The sequence below is a fragment of the Lipotes vexillifer genome, unplaced genomic scaffold, assembly GCF_000442215.2.
Source record: "Lipotes vexillifer unplaced genomic scaffold, Lipotes_vexillifer_v1.1 scaffold138, whole genome shotgun sequence".
In the NCBI taxonomy this organism is placed as follows: domain Eukaryota; kingdom Metazoa; phylum Chordata; class Mammalia; order Artiodactyla; family Lipotidae; genus Lipotes; species Lipotes vexillifer.
In genome coordinates, this window is record NW_006797971.1 from 2,423,564 (window position 1) to 2,439,825 (window position 16,262).

General features: G+C 35.7%; 1 protein-coding gene across 1 annotated transcript in view; it reads left to right on the forward strand.

The window, feature by feature from the left end:
- Positions 1-5,128: 5,128 nt before the first annotated feature.
- Positions 5,129-16,262, forward strand: part of MYL1 (myosin light chain 1) — a 23,297-nt gene continuing 12,163 nt past the window's right edge. Inside the window, exon 1 of the mRNA XM_007470015.1 lies at positions 5,129-5,410. Coding sequence (XP_007470077.1) covers positions 5,279-5,410 — 132 coding nt within the window. The 5' untranslated portion in view covers positions 5,129-5,278. The remainder of the gene's footprint in view (positions 5,411-16,262) is intronic.

Sequence of the window (16,262 nt, forward strand, 5' to 3'; positions counted from 1 at the left end):
CTAAGAAATGGGAGTACCAAATTAGCTCACGGCCCTGATATAAAAGAGGAATCTAAAAATTCTATTAAAAGTTGTTGCCAGGGCTTCCCTGGTGGCGCAGTGGTTGACAGTCCGCCTGCCGACGCAGGGGACACGGGTTCGTGCCCCGGTCCGGGAAGATCCCACATGCCGCAGAGCAGCTGGGCCCGTGAGCCATGGCCGCTGGGCCTGCGCATCCGGAGCCTGTGCTCCGCAACGGGAGGGGCCACAGCAGTGAGAGGCCCGCGACTCTTTTAAGCCATGTTTTTTGTAATTCACCTGCCCCCTTGAAATTGGAATCAAAAGCTTTTGGGTTATAAGTCAGCATAATACAAGAAGATTTTGGTTATCACTTCCCTAATCTATTAGCTGCTTTCCTCAATTGGGGCTTTTCCAAAAAAAGCAGAGTACTTCAAATTACCCTTTCACTTTTTCTGTAGTTTATTTTCTTCTTTTATCCACGCATAATAAGCACAATGAAATAAGTCATGTAAGTAAATGACCTTGTCCACTGGCATAGCTGTTGTTTCCCAGGAGAATGGAGTCATATCCTTTTGACCAAGAGAGAGACTTCTCCACCCTAATACATTTTTCCTGCCAGACTCCCAGTTTGGTGCTAATGTGGCCTGGCTGAGAGTTTAATAAATTTGAAAGTCCTATACCTCTGATGAGTCACAAAGATGGAAATATACAGTGTTAGAAAACACTAAGACTGGATCAAACTATTGCGATAATCTAGGAAGATGTTCTAAACTACAAGTCAAGAGAACTATATTAAAAAGAGGCAACTAATTGGACACTTTGTCTGTATTCCAGTTCAGAAATTTAAGTATCATTTAGGTAATGCTTTTGGAGGCAGCCGTAGTGCTGTTCTTTTCACTCCAAAATGCCTTTCTCCTGTATACTTTCTAAATCCCATTAGGGAGTGCACCTCCCAGAAAACAGATATGAAGAGACTGAGGTACATGATGCAGTTGGAGCAGAAAGTAAGCTGAGGATGGTATGAGATGTGGATGGAGAAGGGTGAGTTTAAGAAGGATTGCAAAGAAAGAAAAAGCAGTATCAAAAAGTGTATCAGTGGAGTTCCTTGGTGGCCTAGTGGTTAGGATTCTGGGCTTTCACTTTCACTGCCATGGCGCAGGTTCAGTCCCTGGTCAGGGAACTGAGATCCCACAAGCTGCGTGGCATAGCCGAAAAAAAAAAAAAAAAAACATACTGCTGCCCATGCTCCCCAGCCCCTCCCCAACCTGACCAGTTAGATCAGAATTTCTGAAAGTGGAACCCAAACATGGGGATTTAGTAAAATCTCCCTAAGTAATTTTAATATCCAACCAGGGTAGAGAGTCATTACTAATTGTCAAGAATTCGAATTGCTGACTTGAAGGATATATACATTTTACATTTTGAACTCATTTTACAAATGGTTAAATTCCATATAATTGCAAGTTTTGTACTACCATTACTACTTCTGCTCTAAGCCTCAGAAAATCTAAAAATATAAACCAAGTACTAGGAAAGGGTCTCCTTTTCAGCTAAAATGGTAGCTCCCCAGAGATCTAAAGTGGGTGTCCACCCCATCTCAAATAAATATTTTCACAGCACTTGGTTTGCTTTCTTTATCAGTTGTGACAATTTGCCATCATTTCATTTTGTTGTTTACTGTCTTTCACAGCCCCCAATCTTCAGGAGAACTCCAAGACAACAGGAACCAAATCCATATTGTTCACCCAGTAAGCCTAATGCTATTATAACAGGGCCTAGCGTATTATAGGTAGTCAGTAGGTGTGATAAATAAATCCCTGTGGTTGCCTGGTCAGTGGATAAGCATGTTAGGTTGTGATAAGGAAGTGAAGGGGAAATACTGTCTGCTCTCATTTTCCAGGCCCAAACTTTCCAAATAGAAAACAAATATCTTATCTTAGCCAGAAAGAACCTAAAAACCTACACAATCATTTAAGAAAAATATTGATGTGTGTTGAATCTTGACCATGTAGTAAAAAAAAAAAAATACAAAGGGATTAGAAGGTAGAATGTGATGAACCACCTTCAGTAGTGAATTTGTCCTTTCTCTGCCGTTCCCCTGCGCTTTGGTAAGACTCTAAAAAATGTATACAGTAAATGGTACAGTTAAGCATGAGAAACACTTGGAGATCTGAGCACAGGGCAAATCAGTTGTCACTAAGAACGTGATTCCTCAGCTGTTACCCTTCTTTCCCCTCACAAGTAAGACTTGTCAAATGGGCCTACAAAAAGGAAGGGTCAAGAGAGAAATTTCACTTTGATTCTGATTATATTAAATTACTTAGGATCATAGTTGTAGATAGGCTCTCAATTCTTCTTTCTCTGCATATAATTTCTGTGTGTAACTAGTAACACCTAACAAAGTAACATATAGTGATATATTGTGTCCAGTAGGACTAACCATTTCAAAACAGGCCTCAGTGCTATAAATTGTGTACACCTTTAGACTTTCCTTCTATAATACGCCTGGCCAAAACATAAAGATTGTTGACTAAGTAGGAATGAGATCTTACACCTCCTTTCTTTGAAGTTTCAGGGTGAATTAGTTTTACTTTTTTTAGTTCATGGGTTTTTTTAAATAAATTATTTATTTCAGGATAGTTGTAGATTTATAGAAAAGTTGAGGGGAGATCCCATGTACTCCACACCCAGTTTCCTCTATTCTTACCATCTTACTTTAATATGGTACATTTGTCATAATTAATGAACCAATATTGATACACTAATATTAGCTGAAGTCCATGCTTTATTCAAATTTCCTTAGTTTCTACCTAATGTCCCTTTTTTATTCTAGGGTTCCAACTTGGATACCACATTTACTCATCACGTTTCCTTAGGCTCCTCTAGGCTGTGAAAGTTGCTTAGACTTTCCTTGTTTTTGATAATCTTGACTATTTTTTAAAGTGCTCCTCAGGAATTTTGTAAAATGTCCCTCAATTTCAGTTTGGTGTTTTTCACATGATTAGACTATGTTGTGGGTTTTGAGGAGGAGCCTGTCAAACACCACCTCAGCCTCATGGTCAAGGTTAATATCAAGAGTAATGTCATGTTGATAGCATGTACCCTCAATAAGTTATGAATGGCATTGTACCTTTGTGATTTCCACTTTTCAAGAAGAAAACTCTACACCAACATATTTTTCCTCTGTGAATTTATAAACCTATGATACATATTTCCTAACACAAAGGATTTAGACATATAATGAGATCAAGCCATTCCCCCCTTAATATGAAATAAAGTGTTCCAGTTTCAAATCGTTTTGCTCAGAAGACATAAAGCTCTTTTACTTGTAAGCCTGTCACACATATTAAGGGATGTCTGCACATGGAGCAAAGTATTAATATAGGCTGTGAGTTAAAGTTAGAGCATAGCCATCACCCAGTAATTCATTTGATAATCCAAAGGAAAACAAACTGGTGGACAAATTTCTGCTATTTACAAAAATAGAGTTTCTATTATAAAACATTGCATTATTTTTTTAATTCTAATTATTTAAATTTGAGACAAGGAGTATGCTTAGGTGAAATACGTTCTGATTCTCATGACTGTCTTACATGTCAGAAATGAGTATCAGCAGCTAATTTAGGTAACGATTGAGCCCTTGATGTGGGGTAGCATGGGAGACGGAGCTAATAAAAAAGCTTCTCCTGAACCTATGTGAATAACATAATCCAGTAGATCAGGCCACCATGTGAGATCAGACTAACTGCGGGTCAGTGTTGACTTAATGAATGATTGCTCATATGAGTCTTAATCCCTCTTAGCTATAATATATGGAGAGGAATAGTAACCTTCCCCAAGTTGGGGAATGCTTTTATATCAGACCAAAAGAAAATGGCTAATAAATCTATATCTTCAAACACAATTATATTCAACAATTAGAATATATAATGTGTGTGTTTACACATACACACATATATGTATACTTTATATGTATAAGTAAACATACATATAATGTTTATATATTCTTATATATGTAATGTGTAAATTTGCTCTTTTAAAATCCCAAACTTGCTACTGGGTTTTTTTGGTTTTGTTTTTGTTTGTTGGTTTTTTACTGATTAATGACTACTCAGTAATTATATATCTCACAAGTTAACAAGTGAGGGTGGCACACTGGCTAATCACATGTTTCTTCATATGAGAGTCTAGTCTTGCAAACTGAGAAAGCCAAGGACAGAAAAGGAAAAACTTTCAAGTTACTCACCAAAATTTCCACCTACTGATAAAGTCCTTTTCTCTCTTTATCTCTCTGGCCACTTAGGTAAATTTAAAATTTTATCTTATCTCCCTAGTGTGGATAAAAAATTTAGGTGACAAATAATTAGATAAATAATTAGTTCCATTTAGGAAGTAAAATGGATAAATATCTACTGTAAATGAAAGTTACTTAACTCTTAGAAAAAGTGTTTGGCAAGAGGGTAAATCTTCCTGTTATTTCCATCTCATTTGATATTTTTCATTATAGAAAAAAGTTAAGTGACAGGAAGGGGTTTTTAATTATTTTTCTTAGCATACAATTCACCACCATTTAAGAGAGAGAGAGAGTCAGAGTTTGTACTCCCTAGAAGGGAAGCCACTTTAAGACTTAATGGGCTTTCCTTATAAGTCTGCTTTTTATTTTTAACCACCACCACCTCTTTGCTGACAAACATTTTCTTGCAAATTATGGCAAGGGAGGAGGGGCATGAGAAAATAAGCTGCGTGAAAGCTGGTGATACTCCCTCTGCCAAAATTCCAAGTTGAAATCAAATCCTTCAGTAAAGTTTCTTAGGCATAGGGGGAAAAAAAAGATTTACAACTTCAGCAGAACTGTCATTCTACCAAGAGAAAGGATCAGTCAATTTACTTTACTTTCACCAAAGGATCTGCATCTGGCTGGCTTTGTCATACTTCTTTCTCCTTTATACATGGAAGTAGAGGGAGGGGGGAAAAAAGCGCACGAGGAGTTAAGAAAATTGATGAAGCCCTGACCCTTTAGTTTCCATTTATAGTCTGGGCCGGAATACCATCCCCCTGGACTAGCAAACTGTCCAATCCAGCCTCAAGTGTCAAGATGCTGTTAGGCACTAAGTGAACTATATATGCATGCCCTTATACCATTTAATGCTCTGGGTCCACCTTCAAGACACCGGTCTGTGGATCAGGCAAACCACCACTCCTCTTCCAAGAATCAGTTTGACAGGTTCTTTAGGAGGTTCTCCTCCTCTTTTTATTTTAACCCATCCTTTTAAACACAATGGCACCAAAGAAGGACGTGAAGAAACCTGCTGCCGCTGCTGCCCCAGCCCCTGCCCCTGCCCCGGCACCGGCACCTGCACCTGCACCTGCCCCACCCAAAGAAGCAAAGATTGACCTCTCTGCCATTAAGGTAATGAAAAGGGTGAACTGTTTGGTCACTGAAACATCTTTCAACAGTAGGGAACACTAGGAACTTTCAGAGGGGCATATTTTTCATTGAGAGGAATGGAATTACTAAGCAAACTGGTGGATTTGGGTAGGAGAGAATCTTGATTTAAAAAGTAAATAAACTGTAGCATATAATTTCACTAAAATTATTATGAGTATGGCATTATATTTGGAACCTGTATTTGCTCTACTTTTTGTTTCTGTTTCCTTTTTTCCCTAAATTGTCAAAGTGCAAAATGTATAATTTTACAAACATTTAAACCAGTGGTTTCTTTTTTTTTTTTTAATAAAATCTCTATGGAAACTGGATCTCTTCCTTAAAGCTACATCAAAAGGAAAGTTGTAGTCCCTACTTGTTTCCAAAAGTTTAAAAACAGCTGATGACCCAGTTGTCCGAGAAGTATATATTTGACAGCTGCTTTATTTCATCTGAAAAAGAGATTTTTGCAATTCAAGTCCCCCTCCAGCTTTGCTTAATAAAATTTGATACCACACTAAATGACATCCCAGTGCAGACAACTACGCACTCAAGTGTTTCAGTGACTATAACTGTCATCTTGTTTATTTATATATACATTATTTAATTCAGAATGTGAGTTGCTTCTAAATGAAACTAACCCCCCCCAAATATTGTAAAACTTGTTAGTTATATGGCTTTGAGCTTATGTCTTTGACCTCTTGCATACTGATCTTGAACTAAAGAGAATGTGATTGATTTTCATGTCAACACTTTGCTGTGATCAAAGTTCTCCACTGCCAAAAGATTATCCGCTTTTGGAAGAATGACGCTACGGATGTGCCTGTTTCCTCTCGGCAATGTGACCCATCAAATGTGCACCATCTCCTCATTCATTGGGCTCTGATTGGTCCGAATGACAGTTTGAAAATCTTCATCTAGGGAACCCTGCCTTATATGGAAAACTAGTGGGTGAAAGTGCCTAGGAGGTGATCATTTCACTTAAGCCAATAGTTCTGTGCTTAATAAATCTGAATTTTGCTAACTTCATACTTGCTGACATTTAATATGCTGTTTACTTGTAACAGCCAAGGTAACCTATAAATAAATAATTCATTGACTATTTGAGTATAACTGTAGATTCTTAAAAATATTCCTGACATAAATATTGAATCAGATCACCCTTAGATGTATATGATGATATTAAGTAAATATGTTTCAAATTTTTATAGCATTCCAATTAAACAAAATTTTATGTTTCAGAGTAGTAGATATTGACAGACATTTTCTCTTGAGTTAGTAGGTAACTGAAGTCATATTTGGAAAGTGGTTGTAGAATCTAATATTGATCAGAAACTATTCTTAATTTATATCCACTTAGGAGACAAAAATGAATGTCATATCTTCCAGTAAATGTTTTTCTGTCTTGAGGACTGCATGCATACCGTTCATTATGAGGAAATCAAATTTTTCATCTCCAGCAATACTAGTTAATATATCTTATAGATGCACACTGACTACCTTATACAATAAGCATGATTATAGCCACTGCAATAATTCCAATTGCCTCTCTATTCTTTGACTCCCCATTTTACCTTAACACTAGGGATACGAATCAGTGTCAAAGCTATTCCTCTTTATATTTACCGTGATTCATAAGACAATATCATCCCTTTGTACCTGGGACTACAAGCATTTGGAAAGGAAAAAACTGTGTCTTCTTAAGGAGAAAAAGAAGTATCCCACTGATGAAAAGAGGCATTAATTTTCTTCCCCAAGGAACAGAGTAAGAATAAGTAAATAAATAAAAATTTAGTTTGGCAGGTAAGAAGTCTCCAAGAAAAGACAAAAAATCACTTTTTAAATCCAAAAAATAAACTGATTGCTTCTTCATAGCAGAGAAGTGATGCTTTTCTGTATCTTGAAAACTGGTTTATCCTTTCATCTATATCTTGAATTAATGCTAGTGTGAACTAGTACAGCTAAGCAAAAGAAGGAAATACTCCTAGACAGTCTCTGTAAAGATGGGATATGCTCCATCTTCACTATTTCATTGTAGCATGAAAGATGTGATGGATGTTGATAAGGGACACAAACCAAAAAAGGAGAAGTTAAATGAATCTAGAAGAAACAGATTTTCTTTCATTCAGAGAGCCCATTCTTAATGGAAAGAGAACAAAGAAAGAAGCATGTTTTTGCAAAAGAATTTAAGTGGCTTTAATGATATGCATTCAACAATATGAAATCAGTGCATATTTATAGATATTATAACATAGCCAAAGAATGTGATGCAACTTGAGAACTTTATAAAATCTAATTTCATCCCAATAGGTAAGAAGACTAATTAAAATGTGCATTAAAACATTTCATATTATGATGCTTTTAATCATGTAATGATATTTCTAGATATATTACCTCATATAAGTTATAAACGTTTTTCAAGCAGAGAAAATGTACTTTAAAGAAATTAATCGAGCTGTTATATGTGTTCATTAACGTTCTGAAAACTCGATAAAGAACAAAACTTAATTGAATTTTACACTTTCTTTCACAAATCATGTAAGATTGGAAATCTAGCTGTTCTTTACACTTTGAGTAGGGCTAAAGTTTAAGTGGAACTATTTTAGTGTAGTAGTATAGTCATTTCAATCATAGTATTTAATCCCTCAATACTATCTCAGTTAATATCTATGTTCCATATTATAATATACTATGTTACTAGCCATATATTTGACTCTGCATAAACTCTGAACAATATGAATGAGTTTTATCAATTTTTAAAATGTGTTTTCCAACCTGATATCCTGCTTTATTGGTCACTTCTTTAGAACATTTCTTTGGTTGTTCTGACATAAAACCTTTTATATTTTCTGAGGGAATGCTTACCTGATGTCCTAGCCCCATGGATTTTCTATGAGTATCCTTTTCAAAAACACAAATACTGCTGATATCTGAACATTAAAGCTACTGTCCTGGGTGGTTCTAAGCCCTCTTTGCTTTCAGAGAACTGATACTTCCAGCAACAATGCCCAGACTAAAGAACACTGCCTGACAGAATCGCCAAGTGTGGGAAGTAAAACCCACCATAAGTTTAGTTTCAAGTACAAACACAAGAATTAACACCTGTTGCCCAAAACTGCAACCAAATGAAATAACAAAAGTAAATAAGTATGAGATGACCATGTGCCTAGATTTTAAAAGATCTTCAATGTTTAAGCAAATTTTTTGCATGATGCATGCCTTAGCTGATATGTCAGGATTGCTCTGAGGTGATGGGACTTTGAATCATGTCTGTCATTGTGCTGCTTAAATTTTAATTCTCGTATTCACCACTCAATCAGGTCATCCCTGATCAGATACTGCGGGCGACATTACAAAAAGTGGTAACGGTACAGAATGCATTGACAGAAACTCATCAAATAACAAATCTCACAGCAACAATTGACCATATGCTTAGGAAGATTTAAACTTTCAGTTAATAAGGTGGAAATATAGTATTCCCAATAAATACATCTACTTACTGATGAGTATTCAGTGGAGGCAAATATTATGTATTCAGTGAAACACCTGACTTGTCCTTGTCCAGGTACAGGACCTTTTGTGTTAATCTATAAATTATTTTTTCTCATCTCTAACAAAGCTGATACAAACCCAGTCCTACTTAGAAGGATTGTTGGAAAAATCAAATGAGGTCATGGCTCATGAAAGGCTTTGAAAATTATAAAGTTTTTTGTAATATAATAATCAATATTTATTATGAATTTACTCTGTGCCTTATTATCTTATTTAATCCACAAAACATTACACTAAGGTTGTTTTTAGCCTCATTTTGCAAGAAAAGAAGCTGAGCCTAAATGAGGTTCAATGATCTAATAACAAGTATGTGACAGAGCTAGGATATAACCTAGTAGGCCAAATCCAGAGTCAACTGTGTTAACCATATCCTAAACTACCTCCTGTTTATAAAGGGGAAGTTGCTGTTTCCAAGAATGTGAAAAGGAACCTTTTTTGCTCTTAAGGATATGAGGTTAAGAGTGGTCAATATAAGGGTGATTCTCACATTGCCCTTCACAGCCCTTCGGTAGCCAGAAGAGGGGGTGAGAGGCACACATCAGAGCTAGTTCATCAAGACTTTTGACCTTCGCAGTTCATTACTGTTTTGTTTTCCTCAGCTTCCCCCTATCTTAGCACCTGTTGCTGACAGGTTGGGTGTTCTCATTTACAGATGGAAGGTGAGATATTAGGAAACTAGAAAGACCCCCAGTCACTTTGCTCCAGCTTCCTGTAAAAAGTTGTAAATGGAACATGGATGTTAAAAATGCTATTATGAGAGTAGATTGGTAGTTGCTAGGGTCGGGTGGGGATGGGAGAAAAGAGTGAAGGTGAACGGAGGGTACAGACTTGCAGTTATAAGATTAATAAGTTCTGGGATCTAAAATACAACAGAGTGACTATAGTTAACAGTACCATACCGTATACTTGAAAGTTGCTAAGAGAATAAATTTTAAAAGTTTTCACCACAAAAAAAAAATATATATATATAACTGTGTAGTATGATGGTTATGTTTACCAACTAACCTTATTGTGGTAATCATTTCACATATCAAAATTATCATGTGTTAAATCATCATGTTGTACACCTTAAACTTATACAATATTATATGTAAATTATATCTCAATAAAGCTTGAAAAAAACTATACCAAAGTATTTTTTAATATTGTCAAATGTAGTGAAACTTATTGTATTTTAAAATAATTTTGCTTTTGTTTAATTAAACATACACATATTTCAAACATGACCTCCAAATTTTTCCATCAGGTTAATATTCTAAGAATGGGATGGGTTTCTATTTTGTTTACAAATAAGTAGCATGATTTAAACTGGAAATCTCAACAAATATTCTTTGGAGTCATACATAGAAATATAATGCCATGTGTATAATGATTAAATCTTAACTAATCTGGGGAAAAGAAATAGGAATAGAAGACACAGTCAATTTCTAATTAGAAGGAATAAGTGAAGACATAAGTTATTTCTAAGATTTCTTTATATAATTTTAAGAGTTTGTCTTCTTTTACTCTGGCCTTTTAATACAGACTAATTTTTAATACAGCTAAAATGTCAACCAATTGCGATATTCATCCATTTGTAGCATGATTATAACCTCAGAAGCAAACGAAAATTTATGTGAGATTATCACTAGGTATCAGTAACAAGTTTCCACTTTGAAACATCTACTCTGTAAAAGAAGAGAACAGGTGGAGTGGAGTGGGAAGATATTAAAGGGCATTCTGTAACTCTGTCTAAAATTATATTTTAAGTAATATGTAACTGGATAATGTCTTTGCAAAGTAAAAGGCAGTTTGGAAAGAAATAGGTATGTTCACCAATTAATAGTGAATAGCACTTTTAATTTTAAAGATAATGAAATTTGTGCAAGACAAGGAGACCACAAAGTGACAGTGCCAAATTTAGCCTCTCGACATTTTAGTGCTGCAAATGAACCCCCTGGCAAGTTGTCCTTAGAAGCCTTTCCATAATTACCTGGCATTAAGCACCATCTGACTCATGGAAACTGTGGAAAGGATTATATTTAGTCTGCCGATACTACACTTTCTTCTGCTTCTCTTCATACTGGAATAGTTTTTTTATGAAAATAAGATTTTCCGTAGTTTGTTTCTGGATCAACTTCTACGGTTTGTTTTTCCTAAAGATAAAACCACATCTTATTCAACTTTATCTTCTTCCTTCCCCTGTGGCAAGTGAGGTTCTTTGTACCTAGTAAGTACCCAATGATATACCATCTCCTGATATAAGTGAGCTATAAAATACTCATCTGAACACAGTGTTATGAAATTTTATTTTGCTTAACTCCTCTTTATCTAAACTACTTCAAAATAATATCATTTACCAAATTTTAGGCAACTTGCCCTTTTCCATTAAAAAAAAAGTGAGTTGCTGTAGATACTACTGACAAAAGGATGGAAAACTCACAACATTATAGAACCATAAGCAACCACAGAAATCATGCAGTTTAATATTTCATATTTGAGGAAGCTATAACCCAGATAAAAGAAGTTATTTAATCAAAAGACACATGATTTGTTACAGGAGAGCCAGAACAAAATTCTGAATACCTCAATCCCCATCTAAGTCTCTTTCCACTATATCAAAGACCTGAAATCTCCAAAATAGTAATATCAATATTCATATATTCCTGTTGTCACAAACAGAACTTCTACTCCAGATATGGAGGAAAAAGCAGATACTTATAATTTCTTAAAACACATACACAAAGCATTTTTCAAAGCATTTTTCACAAATGCTTTTATTTTAAAAATAAAAAGAGGAAGGAAAGAACGTAAACACAACTTGGATTTTTTAATTAAATTGCATACAAACAAATGCACAAAGTAGAGCAGGTGCAACTCTCACGGGAAAGCTGATGAGAAATCCAAAGTAGTATAGACTTAGGTCCCATTTTTACATTTTTATTAAAATTCACTTAAACCTCTTTGTTAATTCCTGTACATCTAAATTGTATTATTTTAATAATTCAGCCTTTGTTCTAATGTGACTGAATTCAGTTGACTAGTCTAGGCATCCTAAGCACAGAACTACTCATTTCTTCTATTCAGATCAGTTTATCCAATATAACCATCTATTCTCTCTTATATTAGACAACCTGGGCTGCTACTGTATTCTCATTGATCTTAATTTCTCCTTTTTATACCATATTAGAGTCACCAGCCTAAATATATCCTTTGTAATAAAAAATATCTATTTCCTTTAAATTAAGTGAATTGTTCTGAAGCACAAAACTCTCAGAGTTCCAAAACAGTACTTCTGCTAGCCTTTTACAATGATTCCTCATAACTCTAAGATTGGAGTTAAAATTATTAAGTTTTTGTTAGGGTTTGCATACATCCAGGTCTTTGTTCTCCCTGCCAGGTATTAAATCAAAGAACATGCAGCAATGTTTTCTTGATTGAAAACTGGCCCTGGTTAGATTAAGGTCTTTACTTAGCCTCACCAGTCATTAGCCCTATTGTAATATCTAGCAGTGATGATGAAGTTCTTTAAAGACTCTAGTCTATGTTCCTTCCTAGGGCATTAGCCCTCAGTATTCAACATCACATATCTTCCAGATTGTCTTTAATTATAGCTCTTCTTGTTATACTAAAGCTTAAGATACATCAATTCCAGAGCCTGTTTGATTAAATGCATTTTAATATTCTTCTATAAATCAATTCCTTCTATATACCAGAAATTTTTTTTTTTTTTTTTTTTTTTTTTTTTTGTGATACGCGGGCCTCTCACTGCTGTGGCCTCTCCCGTTGCAAAGCACAGGCTCCGGATGCGCAGGCTCAGCGGCCACGGCTCACGGGCCCAGCTGCTCCGCGGCATGTGGGATCCTCCTGGACCGGGGCACGAACCTGTGTCCCCTGCATCGGCAGGCAGACTCTCAACCACTGCGCCACCAGGGAAGCCCCAGAAATTTTATCTTGTCTTTAATCAGTTAACCAAACCTCATGATTACTATTAGAAAAATACTTCACAAAGTGAAAAATAATCTGAAAACATTGCAATAAAAATCTTTTTAAGTACCAGTACCTTGCTGACTACTTCTTACCTAAATCCAATACTAAATAGTACATAAATCGTAAAAATGTGGAAGGTAGTTATTTTACCAACAGTCTAAAATAAGTATTTAGGCTAAAAGACAATATCCTATGGACCTAGAGTCTGTCATACAGAGTGAAGTAAGTCAGAAGGAGAAAAACAAATACCGTATGCTAACACATATATATGGAATCTTAAAAAAAAAAAGAAAAAAGAAAAAACTGGTTCTGAAGAACCTCGGGGCAGGACTGGAATAAAGACGCAGAAGTGGCGAATGGACTTGAGGACACAGGGAGGGGGAAGGGTAAGCTGGGACGAAATGAGAGAGTGGCATGGACATATATACACTACCAAATGTGAAATAGATAGCTAGTGGGAAGCAGCCTCATGGCACAGGGAGATCAGCTCGGTGCTTTGTGACCACCTAGAGGGGTGGGATAGGGAGGGTGGGAGGGAGACGCAAGAGGGTGGAGATATGGGGATATATGTATACATACAGCTGATTCACTTTGCTATACAGCAGAAACTAACACAACATTGTAAAGCAATTATCCTCCAATAAAGATGTTAAATAAATAAATAAATAAATAAAATTTTAAAAAATAAATCTTCAGAAAAAAATAAAAATAAAAAATTTTTAAAAAGATAATATCCTGGAGGAGGAGACTTGTTTGAAGGAGGAAGTTACTATACATCTGTTCTAAAGACCTTAATTTAATTAAAATTCTGCTGAGCATATAATATAGGCAAGGTATTTTATAGAGTTATGGGGGATACAATCTAAGTATAAGGCAGGGGTAGCATTCAAGGAGGGAGAGGCTCACACTTGGGTTCACATCATGGACCAAGGGAAATGGTCTCCAGTAACAGCCTGTGCTTCCCAGAAGTTTACAGTCAGGAAGGTTAAAACATATTTCAGTGGCAGAAAGGAGCTAGGCAAATAGAAAAGGTTCTTTCAAGGGCTTTGAAGGATAGTTAATTTCTAAGAAGCAGAAATGGCAGGAGAACATTCCAGACAGAAGAGACTTAAAATCTAATTTTCAAAACAAACCAAATGATGACAGCAAACTGAGTCCAAGATCAGCTGACATTTTGTATTCATATCACGCCTTTCTTCAAAGCGTTGATTACTTCATCATTATAACACCCAGGAAGAGATACAAGAGAATGTTTTGGCCATTTGTAAAAGTGTACCAGAGAATAAATAGCACCTCCCACTTATTCTATGGGCACAATACCTAGGTCTTCTTACTTTTAAACTATAGTTTATTGTCTAGACTAGACTAAACTGTAGCCTTCTCTACCATTGTCAATAGCTTGCTTAAATGTTTACTTTGATCCTCAGTAAGCACAAAAAAATCTACACTCTCATTCTCTATGTGATAAAGATACAGGTAAAAACTAGAGTGAAATAGTTTAACCGTCTCCATTATATTTTAATAAATAATAAATCTTTACATAATAGGCAAGTGGTTATGAATAGCTTATTTATAACATAAATACAGCTATTAAAACGACTTTCCAGTTTACTTGACAGATTTGACACAAATTGATTGTATTTTATATGTATTCAAGGACACATTTTTCTATCTGAAAAAAATGAAAATGAGCATTATGTAGGTTATATGATGGGATGGGCATTATGTAAGACAACTTTGATGAGTTTGTTTTGTATTATCTATAGTTATTAATTCTACCAAAGATATATGCTAGGGCTCAATACTGATCATAGGGCAATTCAAATTTAATGACACAATACCTAAACACAAGAGTAAAACACAAAGAAACATGGTCTGCTCTAATGGCTTTAATTTTTGCATCAGAAATCATGAGACTCCAAATTACACAACTATCAAAGGTGACAAATTTCTACCTTTGTCCCTCCCTTTCATTGTCCCCTAATGAGTCAAAGGATTTAAATTTTTTCTATTAACTTCCATTTCCCAACAACCTCTCAAAATGTCAATCTATTCATGAAGATATGTCTACCTGGCTACTAATATTTTTTAAGTTATATTTTCCATTCTACTTTTGGGACTCAGACTCCATGAGATCTTTTTCACTACTTACAAACTTTGGACAAAAAATGATATGCATTTAAATGCTGATTTCTTTCCAAATGGCATGGGGAAAAGCTGCAAAGTATACATCTGCCTAGCAGAGGGAGATTATGCTTTTTGTGACCATTCCCTTAAAAATAGTTGCTGAAACAGTACTTAAATTAGAATTTATCTCTAACATTCTTTAAGCCTTTGAGCTGCTTTAAATATGTAGGAAACTGATAAACATGTCTGAACTTTAGTTCTGACTAGACTGGTCTCTTCTCAGTACCATTCTAGGAAGGGAGTTGTCCCCTATTTTCAGGTAAGCTGTCATGAAAAGTTACTACCAGCCAATGCCATGGATACCTTTAAAATTCTAAAGCACAACTTTGCATTTCACAACACCTGCTTTGTATTCTTTTGGTTCTCAGTCTGATGACTGAGTCATAAAATGTTTGACATGGCAGAAAGGGAATCAGCACATTCTGGTAAGAACATAAGCAACATTTTTAAATTTTAAAAGAACATGTACAGAATGAGAGAAAAAGAACACAAAATGGTCCATCAGCTTTACCTCCTAGAAGAACTTCATAAATTCAAAAACTATGACTAGTCAGCCACCATAAAGAGAACAGGTAGGAAAGCAAATACCCAGCCCTAATGTAAGAAAACTGAGGGAGAGTGCTGAAAATGGAGATTAAATCCATCCTGGCTTAGATATACTCCTGAAAATACAATGTACAAAGAGTGGTCTTTAATTGGAGATTTCACAAACTGACCAGATTTTCATTTGGGTAGACCCAAGAAACACACAAAATGTATGTACCCCTTTCAAGTCCTCTGAACTTTACCACAAGGGACAGAGCTGCAGAGAGTGTTCCTTCTATAGCAGTTGCCATTTGAAACCCCAGACCAGTCCCATCCAGAAAGTTCCATTTATACCAAAACTGCTGACTTGAAGTTTGCAAAGTCCATAATTCACCAAGAGAAGGGATCAGCTGTAGTCTTTAGAGAAATTCTAAGCTCCTCTGCCACTGAACAAATAGGAAGCTTCTTAAAGGAAGATGCTCAAGAAAACATCTCAGGGATGAAGACCATAAAAGTACTGATAGGCATTGGTCTCACCATGGCTGTCCACTCTTAGGTTTTGATTTCCTAAAAATAGACCTCAGGGTACAGATCCCTCTTTCCC